The sequence below is a fragment of the Mirounga angustirostris genome, unplaced genomic scaffold (genome assembly GCF_029215605.1).
Source record: "Mirounga angustirostris isolate CCGP_5_RB_7025 unplaced genomic scaffold, mMirAng1.0.hap1 SCAF_1, whole genome shotgun sequence".
In the NCBI taxonomy this organism is placed as follows: domain Eukaryota; kingdom Metazoa; phylum Chordata; class Mammalia; order Carnivora; family Phocidae; genus Mirounga; species Mirounga angustirostris.
This window is the reverse complement of record NW_026991709.1, coordinates 140,377,677-140,398,141: the sequence shown is the minus strand read 5'-3', so window position 1 is coordinate 140,398,141 and position 20,465 is coordinate 140,377,677. Positions and strand designations below refer to the sequence as shown.

Sequence of the window (20,465 nt, the reverse complement as noted above, 5' to 3'; positions counted from 1 at the left end):
TTTTAAAAGATTTTATTTATTCATAAGAGACAGGGAGAGAGAGAGAGAAGCAGAGGGAGAAGCAGGCTCCCAAGGAGCAGGGAGCCCGACGCGGGACTCGATCCCAGGACCCTGGGATCATGACCTGAGCCGAAGGCAGACGCTTAACCGTCTGAGCCACGCAGGCGCCCATTATTTTATTTTGTTTTGTTTTGTTTTAGGGAAAAAGTGTGTGCGTGCACACACTCTAGTGAACATGCACAAGTGCTTGAGGGAAGGAGGGGCAGAGGGAGAGGGAGAGAGAGACTCTTAAGCAGGCTCCACACCTAGCTCGGAGCCCATGGGCAGTGTGGGGGTAGAGGGGTTGTGCACAACCATGACATCATGACCTGAGCCAAAATCAAGAATCGAACACTTAACTGACTGAGCCACCCAGGCATCCCTACAGATTTTACTTTTAGGTAATCTATACACCCAAGGTGGGGCTCAAACCCACAACCGGGAGATCAAGAGTCCCACACTCCACTGACTGAGTCAGCCGGGCGTCCCTTGAACTTTTTATTTTTTTTATTTTTTATTTTTATTTTTTTAAAGATTTTATCTTCATTTATTTGATAGAGACACAGTGAGAGAGGGAACACAAGCAGGGAGAGTGGGAGAGGGAGAAGCAGGCCTCCCGCTGAGGAGGGAGCCCGATGCCAGGACCCTGGTATCATGACCTGAGCCAAAGGCAGACACTTAAGGACTGAGCCACTCAGGCGCCCCTCCCCTCGAACTTTTTAATTGTCTTTAGACTTAACGTTTTGTAAGTGAAGTCCAATGGAACAATGGAGCTTACACCAGGGGCTTGGAACCCTGGTCCCATCTCTCTGGGATGCTCCCTACTCCACCCAGTGACCACTGTTGCCCTTCCTCTCCCATTCCCCTCCACCACACCCACTTTGGTGCAGGAACCGGGAGGGATTGGTTAGATTCTTGTGCCCACACGTGGAGTCAAGCATAGAGTCATACTGCCTGTGTAAGGCTCAGCACTCTCTCTGTGAGTCCCCACTTGTCCAAAGGAACACAACGCTGAGTAGCAAATAAAAAACACAATGACAGGTTGAGAAGGAGGCCACTGAAAAAAGGAAAACACTTTTGTTTCCTGCTTTTTGAACAAGGGATTTTGCATTTCATTTTGCACTGGGTCCCACAGATTATTATGTAGCCACTCCTGGCTCTCAATGAATATTTGTTGAATAGATGAATCAAAGAAATTTGATGAGCCAAATGCATGTTTTGTTTTGTTTTGTTTTTCCAAGCAATTACCCAGAAAGATTTTCCAACAGGGTTGTCATTTCGTAAAACATTTTTGGAACTTCTTTTTGAGAAAGTCACTCATTTGTTCAACGATTATTTTTTTAGCAGTTACTATGTGCCAGGTTCTGGTGTGCAGCAGTGAACTATTTAGATAAGGTTGTGGAAAATCTTTATCCTTAGAATTGATTTGCAGTGAATTTACTTTTCTAAAGAAGGCAAAAGTCACGAGGGGCCACATCTAGAGAGTAAAGTGGACCATAAAACTAAATAATAATCATAATACTACTTGGGACTAAAATTAACTTTATAACTATTGAACCATAAATTAAAAACATTGGGTTTCTTATGTGAGTAAACTGATTCTGAAGATAATTTCCAAATGTAAATTTCAAGACGATTTCGCATTACTTTTAATAAATGAAGAGTATCCCAAGGTGACTATCTTGAAGCAGAAATTAGGATTTAAATGTAGAGGTTCTGGGAAAGAAAATAAATGTAGAGGCTCTAGAAGAAATACTTCTTTAAAAAAGAAAGCATTGTTTTAGGTAACTTCTATTTTTTAATTTTCTTTTTTTTTTTTTAAAGATTTTATTTATTTATTTGACAAAGAGAGACACAGCGACAGAGGGAACACAAGCAGAGGGAGTGGGGGAGGGAGAAGTAGGCTTCCTGCAGAGCAGGGAGCCCGATGCGGGGCTCGATCCCAGGACCCTGGGATCATGACCTGAGCCGAAGGCAGACACTTACCGACTGAGCCACCCAGGCGCCCCTATTTTTTAATTTTCTTAAACATACTTTTTCATCTAATTTCATATGCAGAAGGAATTTGCAAGTGATCTGAATGTGGTTATTAGTAATAACCTGCTTCTATGATCACATTGTTCTTGTAACCTTTACCATGAATTGTTTGCTGCTTTATTCGAGCCTTTAAATTATGATTTTGTTCATCAGTTTTAGAACCCAATGATAACCTGTTTATTTTATAATACCTCTCCTATGTAGGTTGGCCCTTATTAGCTGTGTTATCTTAACCTCTTTGTGCCTTAGTTTCCTCATAAAATTGTAGTGAGGTCTAAATAAATTAATATATGCAAAGACCTTAGAATACTACCTAGCGTATGGTAAATGCCACATTAAGATTTTTATTACAATAATTATTATTATCTGGCCCTATACATCTAGGCCAGGAATAGGCAAACTTTTCCTCTAATGGGCCAGACAGTAGATATTTAAGGCTTTGTGGATCAGATGATCCCCGTCACAACTACTCCAGTCTGTTGTGATGCCAAACTCAGCTTTAGACCATACATAAATGCATGGGCATGACTGTCTTCCAATAAAACTTTAATTACAAAAACAGGTGGCTGGTTAGATCTGGTCCATGGGCAATTCATTTGCTGTCCCTCACTGGGGCCTTTTTGATGGGTTTGAGTGTGAATGGCTGGGGAAGAATGGAGCCACAGTGACTTCAGACATCGGAAGCTCAGGTCACAGGGTTAATAGGCTTCTATAGATAGGATGGCCCAAAGTGAGGGCAGGGTGGGGGGCATCTCCATGGAAGTGTAGCTGGGGCTGGTGGAGGTTGGGGAGTAGATAGGCTACAACTGGAAAACTCTGTGTATTTCACTCACCAGAATTAGTTTTGTCCTGACAAATTGATTCAGTAAGCATTTTAGAAACTCTTGTTCAGTGCTTGGGTATGCAAAGGTTTACTGTACTGCCACAGTGGGCCTGTTGTATACTCTATGTATCTACACAGAAGCCCTATGTCATCCAGTTAATATTCAGGAACCAGATGGAATTTAATCTTTTAAAAACTAGAGAATAGTGTTTTTGAGGGGAGAGTTTGCAGACCCCAGATTTCTGTAACATTTCTTTACCCTTACAGTAATTGGTGAGCCTAAATATTAGGAGAAAGTGGGACCCCTGACCTGCTTGGCAATCACCTGTCCCTGGAGTGACCTCAAAGGAACCAGGGAGTTGTTGTTATTGTCTGTTTTTTTTTAAATTTCCATATCAGATCAGCATGCAATACGCTTGCTTAAGTAATAGATATTAACTAGATAGATAGGGAGAAATGGAGAGGATATTTGTTTTCTTTATGAACTTGATGTCTTAATGTGCCTGGCAGTCAGCATGTTCTCCTTTGCAATATTCTTCCAGTTTTGCATGGACACTCTCCTTAAGGTAACAAAAGGTCCCTGCCAGAGTATCATACATTCTGTATTTACCTTGTGCTTTCCAGGGGCAGGGCTTTTCCTACAATCTTGAGGACTACCCAGACTTAAATCGGGCTCTTATTTGGTACAACAAAAGAAATTTTGATTCGTTGATTGATTGATTCAAGAAATATCTATTCAGCCCCTAATCATGCATGCCAGATACCATACTGGTCCTTGGAGGTACAGGGATGAATACACATCATCTCTGCTCTCAGGGAATTTACTGTTTGGTGATAGATGCAGACATTAAACAAGTCAGTGAACAGGTAAGGACAGCACATTATTAGAACAAGCAAGGAGTGCTAGGAGGGAAATGCAAGTTTTTGGCAATATTTTTCAAATTTGCTGGCCAGAAGAATTATCCAGGGCCTATGGTAAAGTTAGGGAATACTTGGCCCCATCCTGGACCTGCTGAATCTCTAGGGAAATCCACATACTTCACAAGTACGCCAGGTAATACTTAGAAACAAGCAAATCTGGGAAGCCCTGGTCTAAGAGAATTTAAAACAAAGACAAAAACCCTAGCTTCCAACCAGGCAGTAATCTTAGAAGCTTTCCTTCTAAAGAAGGATTATTTGACAGGTCTTCGAAGATTTGTTGTAATAATAGGCAGAAAGCTTCCATTTCAAATTTATTTTTGCTGATGCTGATGACCTATGGACCTAAATGCCACCTTTATGAAACTCATTAGGTTGCTAGGCAATGGGTGCTCTACCGACCTGGGTTTAGTTTCCTGGACATGAGACTTGCTGAAACTCCTTTGTTTTCTCTCTCTTTGTTGAAATATATATTTTTTCTTACCCAGGAAAGATGCCATTGAGAATATTTACTCTAAAAACTTAACATATTTCTCTTTTTGGACCCCCACAGCATACTCTGCAGACCTCATGGAAGGCTTTACTTTAACGCATTGAGCTTTTTTCTTTCTAAGATTTTATTTATTTGAGAGAGAGAGGGAGGGCACGAGCAGGGGGAGGGGCAAAGGGAGAGGGAGAAGCAGACTCCCCACTGAGCAGGGAGCCCCCACGTGGGCTCTACCCCAGGACCCTGAGATTGTGACGTCAGCCAAAGGCAGATGCTTAACGGACTGGCCACCCAGGTGCCCTTAAACCCATTGAGTTTTTGACTTGGCCTCAGTGAAAGAAGTGATCCGTCTTAACAAGTCTTCCTGAGGCACCTGGGTGGCTCAGTCCTTTGAGCATCCCACTCTTGATTTCAGCTCAGGTCGTGGTCTCAGGGTCATGAGATGGAACCCTGCATGGGGCTCCCCATTCTGCGGGGAGTCTGCTTGAGATTCTTTCCCTTTCCCTCTGCCCTTCCCAGTTCCGCCCCCACCATGTGCGTGTATGTGGGCACGTGCTTGCTCTCAAATAAATAAATAAATCTTTAAAATAAATAAAAATCACCTGTATTCCTATCCACTGCCAGCATTTTCGTCCGTTTCCTGTTAATCATTTTATTGTTAATTTTTAATATATTACTTTCAATTGATCATTCATTGATAGGTAACTATAATTAGGATTATACTTTATGTCAGTTTTGTATATAGATCTTTTAAGAAAACTTGATACAGTGAGCATTTTCCCATTAAAATTTAGAATGTCTTGATGGGTACATTATATTCCATCATAAAGATATGTAAGCATTTATTTAATACTTTCTCATTGCTTCAATTTTAGATGGTTTTTAATTTTTCACTTTCATATGTACATTTCATAACATAACACTGACATAAACCCCATTGTATATAAGTAAATATATGTCCATATCTATGACTCATCTTTTAAGACATTCCTTGTTATATTACTGGGTTGAAGGAAATGCTGTTCTTTGAGATTGTTAATACATGTTGCCAAATTGATTTTCAGGAAGATTGTACCAGTTTAGGCCCAGAGGGTGTCTTTAGAGGGAGACGCTAGAAATTACCCCTGACTGGATGGATCCACTGGGACCAGTAAGCACTAGGAAATGGATGTGATTTATGGATACACCAATTAGCCTCCTTGTGTTCTGTGATCCCAGACTTGTATTCCTAACTCTGACAACCTAGTTTCACAAATGAGTATCATAGGTAGGGTGTGAAAAGAGCCATATCAACCTACATCTGTTATTGCACCAAAGTCTTACAGAATATATATTACCAATGAGGAGTCATGCCATCTTCATATACAAAGGGCAGCTTATGGTTGGAACCATGGCCAGGATCTCTATTCATATTATAAACATTATTGTAAATTGGCATTTAAAGAGGAGATACAGCTAGGGAGTCATTGGTAAATGATAATGCTAATATTCTCATTTGCAGGGGATATATTCTCAGTCCTCCAGTGGAAACATTTCCAAATTCTTGGTGCTTTTTCTGGTTAACTGTCTTTAGGAAATGATAAAATGCTAGTGCTTACAGCTTCATACTTTGTAAAATATCTTTTTCATCTTTCTGTCCCCAGTCTCAGCTTTCAACTGCGTGTAATGTCTCAATGGACCGCAGCTATGAAAAGCAAGTAAAAGGAAAGTTACCACTTCTCAGTCCTCATTGACCCCAGGTTATGAGAACACAGTTATTATATTTAAGTGGAGTTGTCATGTGGGTTAATGTGCCCAGTGACATGTGATGGACTGGCTATTTCCACCAAACAAATCAGTTTGTATAAGAAAGGAACCATAATTTATTTGACTAGGACCATAATTTATAAGATTAGGGCTTATGTTGCACGTGTGTGTGTGTGTGTGTGTGTGTGTGAGAGAGAGAGAGAGAGAGAGAGAAAGTAGGTGTACTCTTTCACACAACAGGCACAAGTTACCATATACTGGCTTCTGGCTTCAAGCAGTAAAGATTACAGAAGTTCCCAGGATGTCTAGAGAGCACTTGGAAGCACCCTGAGGGCTTAAATTTCCACTTGATCTGATTTCTCTCCACTCTCTTATTGGCAATTCATTAACAGCCTGAGTTTCGCAAAGCAAAGCTACAGAACTACAAGAGATATCCAGACAGACAGGCCCTGGGTGGGAAATGAACCCCTAATCATAGAGAGCTGTTTTTAAGAGAGATCTTTAAGGAGAGGGACAGCATGATGGTGGAACAGGAGAAGCTGTAAGACAGGCTGAAGTTCAAAGCTGTTTCTAGCATAGGAGGAGAGATCATTTGTACGAAGAAGTTACAGAAAGTAGGATCTCCAGGGCTCCCTATAGTTAAAAAAGATACAGCACTCATTCTGTCAAGTATTTTATTATCTATTGCCTTATTTGGCCTTTGCCACACATTTGAAATAAACGGAACAAGTATTGTAGGTGTGCAGTCCTTTATTGGAAACGCTTAGGGCCAGATATTTTAGATTTCAGAATTTTTCAGAATTTAGACAAATCACATAATGCCAATTGTGTATGCTATGAAGTACCCTTAAACAGGCTCTGGGGCATCATCCTGTTTATCAGACACATTATCTGGGTAATGAGACAAATGGATATTCACAATAAGGAGAGAAAGACTATAAACAGCTTCATGTCAGTTTAGGTGAGGTTTTTGCAGTCAAATGAGTTACGAAAATCCTTTAGTTTTTCAGAGATTATGGTGTTTGCAACTGAGGATAAAGGATTGTGGCCTCAATTATCCCCATTTTACAGATCAGGAAACAAGTCTAGAGGCGTTAAGTGACGTACAATGTCATGCAGAACTTAAGTCTCTTTTTTTCCTGCCAGTTTTAGATTGTTATAAAATAGGATGATTATTTCAAGATGATCTAAAGTAACCCAAGTGCTTATTTTAACATTAGTGCATGATATGGGGTGACTGGCTGGCTCAGTCAGTGGAGGGTGCAACTCTAATCTTGGGGATGTAGGTTTGAGCCCCACATTGGGTGTAGAGATTACTTAAAAATAAAATCTTAAAGAAAAAAAAAAAACCACCCAAACCCATTAATGCATGGCAACCTTTTAAGAAATTTTATTCCATCTCTGACTCCCTAAAAGTCTTTTAAACCTTTGTTTCTCAAGATGGAACCTTGGGATTTTAGATTTCCCCTTTGGTTCAGATGAGTTCTTTTCCAAAATTCATTGTGGTCTCAGTCGTGGACCTGCTTGAAGGGATTGCTTTCATAAAAGGGGTATGTGTTTACTGAAATTTAACCATATCTAAAGAGTGGTGCTGAGAAGACAAAAAAAAAAAAAAAAAGAGCAAGAATCATCCAATGCTTTCCTAGCCCAAGTCCAAAGAGTCCTTGGAAAGCAACCAAAACAAGCCACACCCAGGTGTACCTAGGTGTTACCAAAATGGACTCTGACTTTTAAAGAACACTGTCTAAATCAAAGTGTGTAATAATCTTTAAAAGAAGTTCGCTGGCACATCTCAAAGTGCCAATGTACACTATTCTGTACTCACTTGCCATCTGTTACTCAATGGTAGATTATAGTATTTCACCTAATGCCTGAGCAAACTAGATGGTGACCAATGACTTTGAACTGACTTGGAAAAAATCAGCATTGTTAAAGGAACAATGAGCCGAGTGTTAGTCAGTCTAGAATTCAATTCCAGGGCCCTTCCTAACTTGCTGTGTTATTTGATCATGATAGTGCTTACAGTCTTTGACATAATTGTACTTTGTACAATAATCGTAGTTCCTTCTGCATACGTGCATAAGATAATTCAGAAATAGACATACAAATAATTTTGTGTTTCCAGAAGGAAATAGATATAGATATTGATATAAATATATAATTGGTTTTTTTTCTTACAAAAAGCATCATAGCATACCCACTTACTTTGCTTTTTGTTTTTTTGTAACAATATTAAGAATATATCTCGAAACACTTTCCTTATTGGCACACTTATATAACTCATTCTTTTGGTGCTAAATTGTATTTCATCATTTGGAGTACCAAAATATATTTAACCAATCCTCCTATTGACATATTATTGCCAGTTTTTTCCTACCAAAAATGTATCAATGAACCTAAACATATACTTTACCCACCATTTTTATTAGTGAAAGCAGATTAAAATGCTTTTGTTTCCTGTGGCACTAACTTAAGCTTTATTCTTTAGGCTTTTTTTTAAAGACTATTATTATTATTATTTTTTAAAGCTGTTTTAGGTTCAGAGCAAAATTGAGGGGAAGGTACAGAGATTTACCCTGTACCCCCTGCCCCCACACCAGCACAGCCTCCCCTGTTATCAACAGTGCCCACCAGAGTGATACATTTGTTACAACTCATGAACCGACATTGACACATCATAATCATCCAAAGTCCATAGATTACATTGCGGTTTACTCCGGGTGGTGTACATTCCTTGGGTTTAGACAAATATATAATGGCATGTATCCATCATTATGGGATCAAATGGTATTTTCATTGTCTTATATGTTAGTTGTGCTGAATGTTCTCAGTTAATCTTTGACATTGCAAACCCATGAGGATACTACTATTATCTCCAATTTCCAGTTTCAAAAAGGAGGCTGGCAAGGAAAATCTTGCCCCAAAACATAAGAACAAGCACAAAGGTAATCTGCCCCAGGAAGTTTGCCTGGATGGGGAGGGATGCTTCACCACTGGACTACCCTGTTTCTTCAGATCAATAACCTTGATCTTTTAAAAAAAAATTTATTATTGAAGTATAGTTGACATACAATGTTATATTAGTTTCAAGTGTACAACATAGTGAGTTGAAGATTAAGTGCTCACAATGCTCCTATGATTCAGTGTAGTTAGTTACCTTTTGTCACCTGTTAAAAAGAAAACCACAGGCCCAAAATGGTGTCACTTGGTCCAGGCCAAGTCACTAAACAGGCCAAGTCACCAAACCCAATTGCAGTTTCTTTCTCTTTCTCTTTCTTTCTTCCTTCCTTTCTTCTAAGATTATTTATTTATTTATTTGTCAGAGAGAGAGAGAGAGAGAGAGCATAAACAGGGGGAGTGGCAGGCAGAGGGAGAAGCAGGCTCCCACTGAGCAAGGAGCTCAACGCAGGATTCCATCCCAGGACCTTGGGATCATGACCTGAGCCGAAGGCAGATGCTTAGCCACTCAGGAGTCCACCAATTAGCAGTTTCAATATCCCCCAGAAATGTAGTTTTAACTGGCCAGTCAGGAATTTTCTGAGCAGTGTTAATGAGGTAATCTGTCACATGGACCCTCTTCCATTCCTTACAGGAAGATGAGGTAATCCTCATAATAAGACCCTCTGCCATTCCCCGGAAGGGAAGATGATCTTGCCTAAAACATCCTTTCTTTTCTTTTGCTTATTAACTTTCTTCCCACCCTCCTTCCTATAAAAACCTTCCATTTTGTATGACTCCTCAGACCTCCCTTCTACTTGCTAGATGGGATGCTGTCAGATGCGTGAGTCCTTTAATAAGGCCAATTAAATCTGCAAATTTACTGTTGGATTTTGTCTTTTTAAAAGACCATATTATTACAATATTATTGACTATATTCCCTATGCTGTACTTTTCATCCCCATGACTTAATTATTTTATAACTGGAAGTTTGTATCTCTTAATCCCCTTCACCTGTTTTTCCCATCCCCTCTGGCTACTACCAGTTTGTTCTTTGTATTTATAAGTCTGTTTCTGATTTTTTTTTTTTCTAGTGCCCTTGATCTTGCTGTTACCTCTGCTTGTAATGTTACCTCTTTCCTCCCCTCCCCTAGCAATTTGATCAAGTAATACCATTATCATCATAACTCAGTTTAAATCTATTGTATTTCTCTGTAACTTTTCCAAACACCTTCACTTTTGTCCTTTTCCCAAGCTGGCAGCCCTCATTCCTTTTCTCCTCTAGCAAAAGGCATTCCGTTCTTTCTCATTGAGTTTCCCATGACCCTATTAGAGCTGCAGTCATTGCATTGTTATCATTTGTCTGTATATCGATGTCTTCCACTTTGAACTCCATGAAATCAGGGAACAGGTCTGTTTGTTTTGTTTTTTAAATTTATCAAAAGAGCTACATTTTTTTTTTTCAGTCATCTTCCTTTTGTCTTCCTCCCATTGCAACTGCCCTGGTGCTGTTTTAAACACTATTCCAAGGAGTTTAGTTTTCCTTATGGGATTGGATGATTGGGAACATTTAAATTTCAGCTATGACCAGAAGAGGCAATGAAGAGATACATAATTGTTAAAGGATCTTCTGCTAAAGGTTGGTTCCACGCTTTTCAAAATGACACAGAAGCTGCTATTTGTTTTTACAAAATATGCCCTGGCACTTAGAGAACTGTTGGGGGATGATTATTCGCTCTTCAGGATGAAGATCTTGCCAAGAGGTTGTATCCAGGTCCCTGCTAGTATTACCTACTGTTCCAGAAACCCAGGAAGTGTCTTGGGCTACAGCTAAACGTCATTAATTTTAGGTGCTACAAATTCATTGTTAGTGATGAATTTAGGTTCACGTTCACCTTTGTTTAGCAATTGTTTCCCTGTGCTACATTTTGGATGAATATTTAAAATACTTAAGATAATAATTTGCCTTTGAGCACCTTGGAACATTTCATAGTCATTTACATTTGATGAAAGTGATTTTAACACATTATCTTCTTTACTCACTACAACATCACCTCAGGATGAACTCTGGCTAAGCCAGAATTAAGTAGGCAATTGAGAATAATAAATTCTGTAATTCAGACCTTTACTACATTATTTTTTTAGTAGTTGGGATCAAGTGAGGAGTAGAAAAAGTGCATGCAACACAAAAGTCACTTAAAAAATAATTGTGGATTAAATAAACTAAGGGCTTATTTTTTTCTTTTGCAAGATCGATGAAGAGAAATTCATTTTTCTAGCATGGTCTCCTGAGTATGTATATGTATATATATTTGTTGTTGTTGTTTAAAGATTTTTTTTTTAATTGAAAGGGGGAGGGGCAAAGGGAGAGAGAGAGAATCCCAAGTAGACTCCACACTCAGCATGGAGCCAAGCGGGGCTTGATCTCACAACCCTGAGATCATGACCTGAGTTGAAATGAAAAGTCAGTGGCTTAACTGACTAAGCCACCCAGGAGCCCCTTCTGAGTCTATATTTTTAAGCCCTTCTTGAAGTTGACTACTTAGCTCTTTCACCTTTGACTCCAAGGGTCTTGGCTCCTACTTTGTTCCTGTTACTACTTTTGGCCACATCCTCAGCTGTCACCCAGGATGCTCTTAGGTCTTAAAGGATGTCCCCTTGTGCCCCACTTCATTCAATTAACCCAAGTAGAGCTTACAAGGGCCAAGGACTCTTCTGGGTGCACTAGGAATTTAACAGCAAACAAAGCAGACCAAAAAAAAAAAAAAAAAAAAAAAAAATCACTGCTTGAATGGAACATACATGGAGCATACATCACTATGCTAATGTATGTGTACAGACAATAAACATAATAAAGCATAACATATATAAAATGTTACAAGAGGGTAAGTGCTGTACAGAAAAATAAGACAGAGAAAGGGGATGGAGGGTGTTGTGTATACACTAATTACAGTTATCATGGCTACATAGTAAGAGAGTCCAGAACTAATTCTTCAATATAAATCATACTCACCTTAGGGAGTGATGGTATGGGTACAAATGATGGATGCCTTCAACAACTTTACAAGGTGCTTTTTTTTTTTTTTAATTCCAGTTCCCCTCTTTCTCCATATTCTTTCCTTTTCATTCTTGTTTCATCTTTTCTTCCCTTTTTCTTGTTGTTGTTCAACTATCTTTAATGAGGCATTGGAATGGTGCACAAGAAAGAGCAGGTATACTAACTAGGACCTAAAGCCAGTTATCTCTATGAGCCTCAGCTTCCTCATCTATAAAGTGGGGATAATAAAACATATTTTATAGTGTTGTGAGGATTAGAGATGAAGCATGTTTGCAAAACATCACAGTCTCTAACTGCAGGCCTCTTTAAATGGTGGCTGTTATTAAAAGCACATCTGCTCTTATACAAGTAAGTGAATAATGTGTGCTAGCCTCAAAGTAACTCTCCGGGAAGTTGAGAACAAGAGGAGACTAGGACCCAAGCCAGGAATGAATCCTGCAGCATCCTTAATTTTCTGACAAAGGGCTTTGCTAATATCCTATTGGAGATGGATAGGACATGTGCTCTGGATCCACTGTAACATAAATTTTCCCTCCAAAGCACTGATGTAGCGCTTATCAGCTAACTTTGTTATCTTTTAAAAATACGCATGATAACCCTGTTAACAATAATGCCCATAATAAGCATGCTATGGGTCAGGCAAGTTTGCGGATAGAAAGTCACTTAACCTTTCCATCACCCTGTGTGGCAGGTCCCACCATCATCCCCAGTTAGAGCTGTAGATACTTGAGAGCTGCCCTCCAGGTGTGGGTATTTGAGGGTGGACTCAAGAGTGTGGGGGCCGCCGTGGTACCCGGTCAAAGGGACAAGCACACGAGGATACTCGGTCAGGAGGACTCCCTCTTTCAGAGGCCCCGAGCTGGGGTTCACACCTACTGATCTGAGAGGAAAAAAAAACCTTGCAGGAGTCAGGAAGACCCGTTAGTTCCTTTGGGGTTCCCGTGAGCGGCCTTGATAAGGGTGGCGTCCTCCTATCCTCCTGCCACTCTAAAGAACGTGGTTAGGAGGTAGGGGCGGTGGTGAACCCCACCGCACTTAGAAACTTCAGGAGAACTTCCCACCCGAAAAAACTTGTTAGACGCTGTTTCAGTGAAGATTTTACAAAGAGGGGCGGAGCTTCCTGAGGAGGTGGCGGGGGGTGGTGCATGAGGAACTCTGCGAGCCGCCTATTGGCTGGAACAAATGCCCGTCCCGCTTCCCTCCCTCCCCTTGTTTGGGTGGCCTCCCGGCAGGGCCGGCGGACGCGCAGAGCAGGCTGGCGGTGCCAAACTGGCAGGGGGCGTGGCGAGGGAGGCGGGGAGGGGGCGTGTCGGGGCGGGACCCGGGCGCCGCGCACGTCACGGCCTGCGGCCCCGCCCCCAGGCCCTACGCGGCTTACTCCTCCTTCCCCTCCTAGACCTCCCGCTCGCTCAGTTCTCGCTCCACGTTCCACGCCGCGGCCTCGCTCCCCCGCGAGAGCTAGCTCTGCGGCAGCCGCTCGCACACGCCGCCCGCATCTACCGCGCACAGCTCTCCCCACGCGCGCGCCTCGCTCACGGACGCACGTTCGTTTTCCCTTGCGCGCCCGGGTCTCGGCGGCGGCGGCGGCGGCGGGCGGACCGCGCGGGGCAGCTCCATAGCGGCCGCCGCGGGCTGGCGGGCTGGCCATGGAGGCTGATGGGGCCGGCGAGCAGATGAGACCGCTACTCACCCGGGTAACGAGCAGGGTGAGGGCGCCGCGGGCGGCGGGGCCCCTCGGCGGGAGGGGGGGGGCGGCGCGGAACCAGGGAGACAAAGGCGGGGGCGCGGCGGGCGTCGCGGTCCGGCCACTTCGCCCCGGCCCCGGAGCCCCTCCGCCGCCCCGCAGCCGGCGCTCCTCGCCATCCCCTTTGTGTGGCCGCCCAGGGCGCCGGTGCGAGGGGGCGACGGCGGCGGCGCCCAGGAGGCCCGAGTGGGGGCAGCCGGCAGCGCGCCGCGGGCATCCTAGCCGCCCGCATCCTCGGCGTGGCTCCGGCGAGACCCCGGCACCCCCGTGGGACCATCCGTCCGCCCTTGACCCCGACCATCTCTTCCTTTCTCCCCTCAGCGCTCGTCTCCCTTATTCCCGGGTGGTCTCCCCAGCCCGGGTCTTCGTTCCGGTTGCCTTGGCGCTGGAGTTCAGATTAGCCCCTCCAAAACCCGTCTTTTTTCTCCCTCCAAGCGCGGCTCCACCTGTTTCTAGCCTCAGGCAGTGGTGAAGAGTTGGGGTGAATCTTTTCCTTTCTTTCGCGTCTCCCTATCAGGTCCGCGAGGTGTGCTTTGTTCGGTGAGTTCTCCGGCCGCGTGGACGAGCTGCCTTCGCGGCCAAGGCTGCTTTTCGCTGCTGACTCTGCCTGGTCCGCCTCCTCCTCTTTTGGCGAGAACGAGGGGAGTATCCTCCTGCCGCAGGCCAAGTAGAAAGAGGAAAGTGTCTTGAGCCCTCTGAGCTGCTCCTTCTTTCATCAGCCTAGCAAAATCCCGTATCCCGGTGGCTTTGGCTTCAGGATTCGAGGAGAGTGGGGTGGGCTTTTAGAAGGCCCGCGTTCCCGTTTAGGATGCTGGACCGGCGGCCCATGCTCGAGAAACTGACTTCCTGCTTTCATGTAGAATGCATGTGTGCCCACAGTTGTGATTCTCTTCTCCCTTCGTAGTTCCTGACTCAAAGGGCATGGAAGTGTTCTAAATTTTCCGACTTCCAATTCTTACTCTGTGACCAGCAAAGGAGGCATGGTTGCAGTGAAAAATTTCCAGTCTTTCACAACTAGCAGGAAAATTGCTTTTTGTGTGTTTTTATTCAAGAGTTTTCTTTAACCAGCTCCCCCCTCACCCCCTCACCCCCGGCCAATCTTTTTAAAGAGTATTGTTAAGGCCCTGGAGAGTAGTCATGCATTATTACTTCAGTATGTTCACTTACAAATTCTCAAAACATGGAGGAAAACGGAGTCTCCAGACCGTGAAGTCATTTAGCAGTGGTTTTGGGGAAGATCAGGTCGCAGTGATGGTAGTGGAATACTGGAAACTCGTTCTGAGGAATCTTCAGTAATTCTTAGTGTGACATTTGAATAAGCTGCGTTTCGGAGGTTTTTCTTTTTTTTTTTTTTTTTTAAGCACTTTCTCTGTTAATGTATATCAAATACAGTGTTGTCCTTAAATTTATTATTTGCAAATTTTCAATTCAGAGCAGTTAAAGAACATTCTAGTTTTCATAAAGCTGGACGGAAACTGTGTCTTCTCAAATATTGTCTACTTAGCTAGCAAAAGAAGCATGGTAATGCTATTGCCTTCCAGATCAGTGATTCATTCATTCATTGTAATAACACTTAGAACCTATTTTGTAGTATCCAGCAAGACAGAACCAGCTCTGCTTTAATAGAGCTTACATTCAAATGAATGACAAAGGAACTATCAAGCACTTATTAATGGCATGGCGGAGGAACACTTCGGAAGGGTATACCTCCTAAACCTTTGGGAAGATAAGACTTGGCTACAGTAAACATGTATGAATCAGTAGTAGAAATCAAATATAATAAGCTATCACAGCAGACAGTCTAAAAACAGAATGGGAGAACAGGAAAACTGTTGGTTTAAGTATTACCGAACACTGTAACTTAAAAACTGGGAGGAGAGGAAATGTTTGCATCGATAGTTACTTTTTCTCATCAGTTTTCCCCTGGAAAAGTCATAAAAATGGAAGATTATGATATTCATCAGTCATTTTTTCTTTAACAGGCAACTACTTGGCATAGCCAAAAAAGTAGAATAAAATTAATATTCATAAAATACTATCTTGGGTATGTGATTATGCAAAATTTTTGAATAAATTGGTGGCAGTTTATATTGCTCTGAAACAAGCCCATCTGTTCCATAATTTAGGCTCTGAGGTTTCTTCTGCTTCTAAAATTCCGTTCTTTTCATTGATCATGGTTTTGGGATAGGAGGAAAGTCATTTAAATTTTATAGAAATGCAACTTTGTTTGCTTTGCTACAAAAACTTATTGCAGGCCTCCCTTAGAATTGACTTGAACTATCAGTCTTATTTTTTGGTATTAAATATTCCGTTACTGTTTAGAAGGTTCCCAAGTTTTGACAAGTGTTTATTCTTGTAAGCAGTACATTACTTAACACGGTTCTGTTACCACTGAAGTTTTTGGGCTGTTTCATGAATTTTGTTGTTTTACAATTTCATTCATTTTATGGGTATTAAATTATCTCCCAGGTGCCAGGCGCTGAGGATATGGGCACACAAGGTAGAATCCTGATCTCATTGAGTTTATTTTGGCATGTGTAGTGAACACTGTGATAGTATTTGCATTCCTGCTAATTCCATTTGTGAGTGCCAGTTGAAACATTTTCCTGGGTCCATTAGAAATACTTTTAAAAAAGTAGTCATTCAATAAATAAAAGATAGTAACAACCTAGTGTGAGTTCAGTGGTGATTGGCAAGTAGAAGGTTTTTTGGTGGGTCTGTAAGTAAGCATACTCTTTGGGATCTGTGGTTAGGTATTGATAACTCTGGAGATAATATGTACCCAGGCATAGTATCAGAATTTTCGTTACCTTTTTGCCTTTAGTTGGTTTCTCTGCATCACAGTCCATAGAGTTGTAATAAAGGGAGAGACAGAAATCTCATCTGTCCAAATGAAACTGTAGGACAATTGAGTTGGATTGAAGAATTGTTTTATTTGGTAATTGAGACTGAGAAGTACAGAGGTTTTCTTCTAAGAGAGCTTAGGGCATGAAAATTAGAATGTTTTGTGACACTAGTCTTCTGTTACTTGAGTAGGTTAAAATCGAAAGCCAAAGTAACCTGTTGTTAGAGGAACCTGGTTTATTTTAGTGGTATGTGGTATGCTAACCAGTATATTTTAAAGCCTTAGTAGTTAAACTTGTCAACATCCTGTAATGGGTTGTTTTTCTTCCTCTTTCCTTCCCCTTCTTTCTTACTGTATTTTACCCACAAATATGATCTTAAAGTGGATAGAATCTGCAGCTGACAAAATGGACCATTTACATAAAAGGAGCATACAGATGATTCAGAGGGTTAGTGTTATAGACAGTGTGACTTTTGATTTATATTATAGCTTCCTCTTGCTGACTATAGATTCTTCTATAGTTATCTGCTTTTTATGGATACAGTATTTCCAATTTTGCAATAAGCATGTATCAGTAATAAAGATCAGTGTTTATCTATGTAAAGGTGCAACAACCTGCCTGGCTGCTTTTAAGCCCAGTTTTGAACCAAGAGAATTTTTAGTTCCTGTACAAAGCAGGTACCTATCTCAGTATTTTAGCTTACAATGAAGTTTGCTTCTGTTTTTGTTTAGTAAATTACTTCATGTATTTTGTTGAGTAATATTCATTGAATTTTATAACTTGGGGAGGCTTTTAGGATTATTTGTAATTATGATGATAATAAACCATGAAGGGGTCTATGTTTGGCATGGTGTTAGGATAGTGTTTGGTAGTGTTGCTGTTAACAGTCTTCCTGAGGGCACAGGAGTTAGCATCCTGGAGTAGTGCTAGGTTTCCTAAATTAGCGACTCTTCACTTCATAGGCTAGACATTTTTAATGACTTCTGTAAGTTGAGAGTGGCCAAACACTTTTTTTTCTTCAGTGCTTGGTTTAGGAAGATAATGTGATCATGACATAAATATGCACTTTTATCGGGAGCTGATCTGCCAGTACAGAAAGGTTGTAGTTTGGCTTTTATACGCAGATTTTCATATTTACTCCAAAGAAGATATTTTTAAATATTTTAATTTTTATTAAGCCGTAGTTTGGATTTTAATAAGTCTAAACAGTTTTTGTTTCAACAATATCCAAGTGAAGCGTAAAGCATAATCTGCCTTTTCATAATGAAATAGAAAAGATACTTTAATATTTAAGTATTTTTCTTTTGTAGAGAATATATAGATTAGCGTCATTGGTTTTTATTTTGTTTACATGTCGGACAGTATAGAATTGTCCTCTCTTTCTGGAGTTCAGGACTGTACTGCTTCTTTTTTGTCAGATTGCCTAATTTGGAGAAGCTGTTGAGTTATATGTCATCCCTGACTAGGAACTTGGGAATTGGATATACCTTTGAAAATGGATTCACATGTGCAGCGTGCCTGTACTGTATATTATAGAATGGACTGTGGACTGATTTCTCAGAAGAGCATGAGAAAGGAAAACATGATACTTATAATCTCTTTTTCTCATAATTTGCCATAGCATATAATTAACACTTGGTGCTTTTATGCTTGGTGCATGTTCTTTTATATACAGATTGTTTTCAGCTTGATACCATTCTTTATTCTGGAAAATACTGAAGATACTTACACAGATCTTACCTTAGAAATTGATGTTTTCAACAAAGATAGGAATAGAGCAAATTTATATGTAGTAGACTGGCTTCCCATCGAGTTCCATGGTAGTATTTGGAGAGGTTTTCATTAAGAAAAAAAAGTTCTCTTAAGAAACAAATTTTTGAGCGGTGCCTGGGTGGTTCAGTCAGTTAAGCATCCGACTCTTGATTTCAGCTCAGGTCATGATCTCAGGGTTGTGAGATCGAGCCCCCCCTATCTGGTTCCATGCTGGGTGTGGAACCTGCTTAAGATTCTTTCTTTCCCTCTTAAAAAAAAAAAAAAAAAGAAAGAAAGAAGGAAACAAATTTTTTAAAAAAAGATTTATTTGAGAGAGTGTGCACACATGGAACGGGCAGGGGGGAGGGGTGGAGGGAGAAGCAGACTCCCCACTGAGTGGGGAACGCCTCTTGGGCTCCATCCCTGGACCTTGGGATCATGACCTGAGCCAAAGGCTGTCGCTTAACGGACTGAGCCACCCAGGCGCCCCAACAAATTTTTGATAAGAATTTAAATTAGAAATTTCCATTCTATTATAGTTTGGCTACTGGGATGTAGTCGTGATCTAGAAAAACATCTTTTCTTTTTTACAATTGTAGCACTTTTTAATATTTGCCATGGGTGGGTGGGGTTTGGGGGGGAAGGGTCAGGGAATGGAGGGAAGAAGGGTATTACTGGACTGTGTTTGTCTGAATTACAACAGATGCCCCTTGTAGGCAGATTCAGACTTTAGCACCAGGCTCCATGAGAGGAGCCTGGTCTGCGCTTCAGTCCCCACCGGCCCTCTCTGAATGCCCTTCTGCCTTTCTGTAGGGTACCAGTCCCAAATCGGATGTGGTAGCCCCGCATTTGTCACGTTTTCAATTTAATACTTCTGTCCTAATCATTTTGCCTACTGGACTATCATCATGCTTGGGGATTCTTTGCTCTCCATTTTAAATTCCCAGAATTTTTTTTTCTCCTCTGGGCATTCACATTGTCAGTTCAGATCTGCAACAGAATTATATTTCTGGTACATATTACTGTCTAATGTGAAATGTATTGCATTCTGAAAATCCTGGATGTTAAACTCATATTGTACAAAATGAATTAAAGACCAACTTTTTTAAGAGAGACATCTGTAAAAATCAGACTACAACCCCTCGTGACAGTTCCCACAATTATTTAGTAGAATTTACTTTGCTTGGTACCATTAATTGTTAAACATGATCCCTTTGAGTGTGCCTTGTTTGCTTTGCACCAAGGTACACTGCATGGTGAATTCTCTTGTGTTTTTTCATTAGCTCTGGGTTCTGTCCTAACATTTGGAGTATTAATGGTGCCACAGATAACATAGCACTTCTATTCAAAGTTGCTTCCAAAGTAGATAAGACCATGGGGACTGTGGTCCATGAATCCCCAGAAACTGAAAAATTTTATGCTTGTATCCATTCTTTCTGGGAGAGGGTCAAATGGCTTTACATTCAGATCTCAAAGGGGTTTATAATCCAAAAAGTAGTGAAGGAATGCCTAGTCTGAAAATTAGCTCAGCTGGCTTTCTTAGACGTTCACAGAAGTCTTATATTTTGCTTAAATAGATGACAGTAATGATTATATTATAACCCCGGTATCTGCTAAAGTTTGTTTTGGGGAATATTTCGTCTATAGCAGGTTTTGCCAATTAAGTTTGGGAAATGTCACACACTATACTTTTCAGAGATTCATAATGCATAATGGTGTATTAAAGGCGCTGAGAAATCCTTTAATAAATACATTAAACTTCGATGGGGAGAGAATATAGTCGTGTGAAATGGAAATTTCTGATGGTTCTTACAAAATATGAACAGTAGGTCACTAATCTCCCCTAATACAGGTCTAAGAAAGCAAATCCTGTGATAGTGATAATTCACTTTGTTACAGTAGCAGGAGAGATTTGAAAGGTATCACTTAGGAAGACGCTTTGGAAGCAACCTGATAAGGTCTGGTTGAATAAATTATGGTATAGCCACAGAGTGAGGTACTACTATAAAAAAAGAGTAAGATCTCTTTGTGCTGATGTGGACAGATCTCTAGGATAAATTGATTAAAAAAGGCAAAGT

The 20,465-nt window shown here is 41.2% G+C and overlaps 1 protein-coding gene across 7 annotated transcripts in view; it reads left to right on the top strand.

Annotated features, from left to right (window-relative positions):
* The first annotated feature begins 13,442 nt into the window (after positions 1-13,442).
* The window catches only part of SLC4A7 (solute carrier family 4 member 7), a 107,476-nt gene continuing 100,453 nt past the window's right edge, over positions 13,443-20,465 (top strand). For 4 of the 7 annotated variants that reach the window (XM_064588813.1, XM_064588825.1, XM_064588798.1 and 1 more), the window contains exon 1: positions 13,446-13,751. In XM_064588813.1, the coding sequence (XP_064444883.1) occupies positions 13,692-13,751 (60 nt within the window). In that variant the 5' untranslated portion in view covers positions 13,446-13,691. Of the gene's footprint in view, positions 13,752-20,465 lie in introns of all 7 variants that reach the window. The other 3 variants (XM_064588854.1, XM_064588834.1, XM_045903909.3) reach the window with 3 other exon arrangements.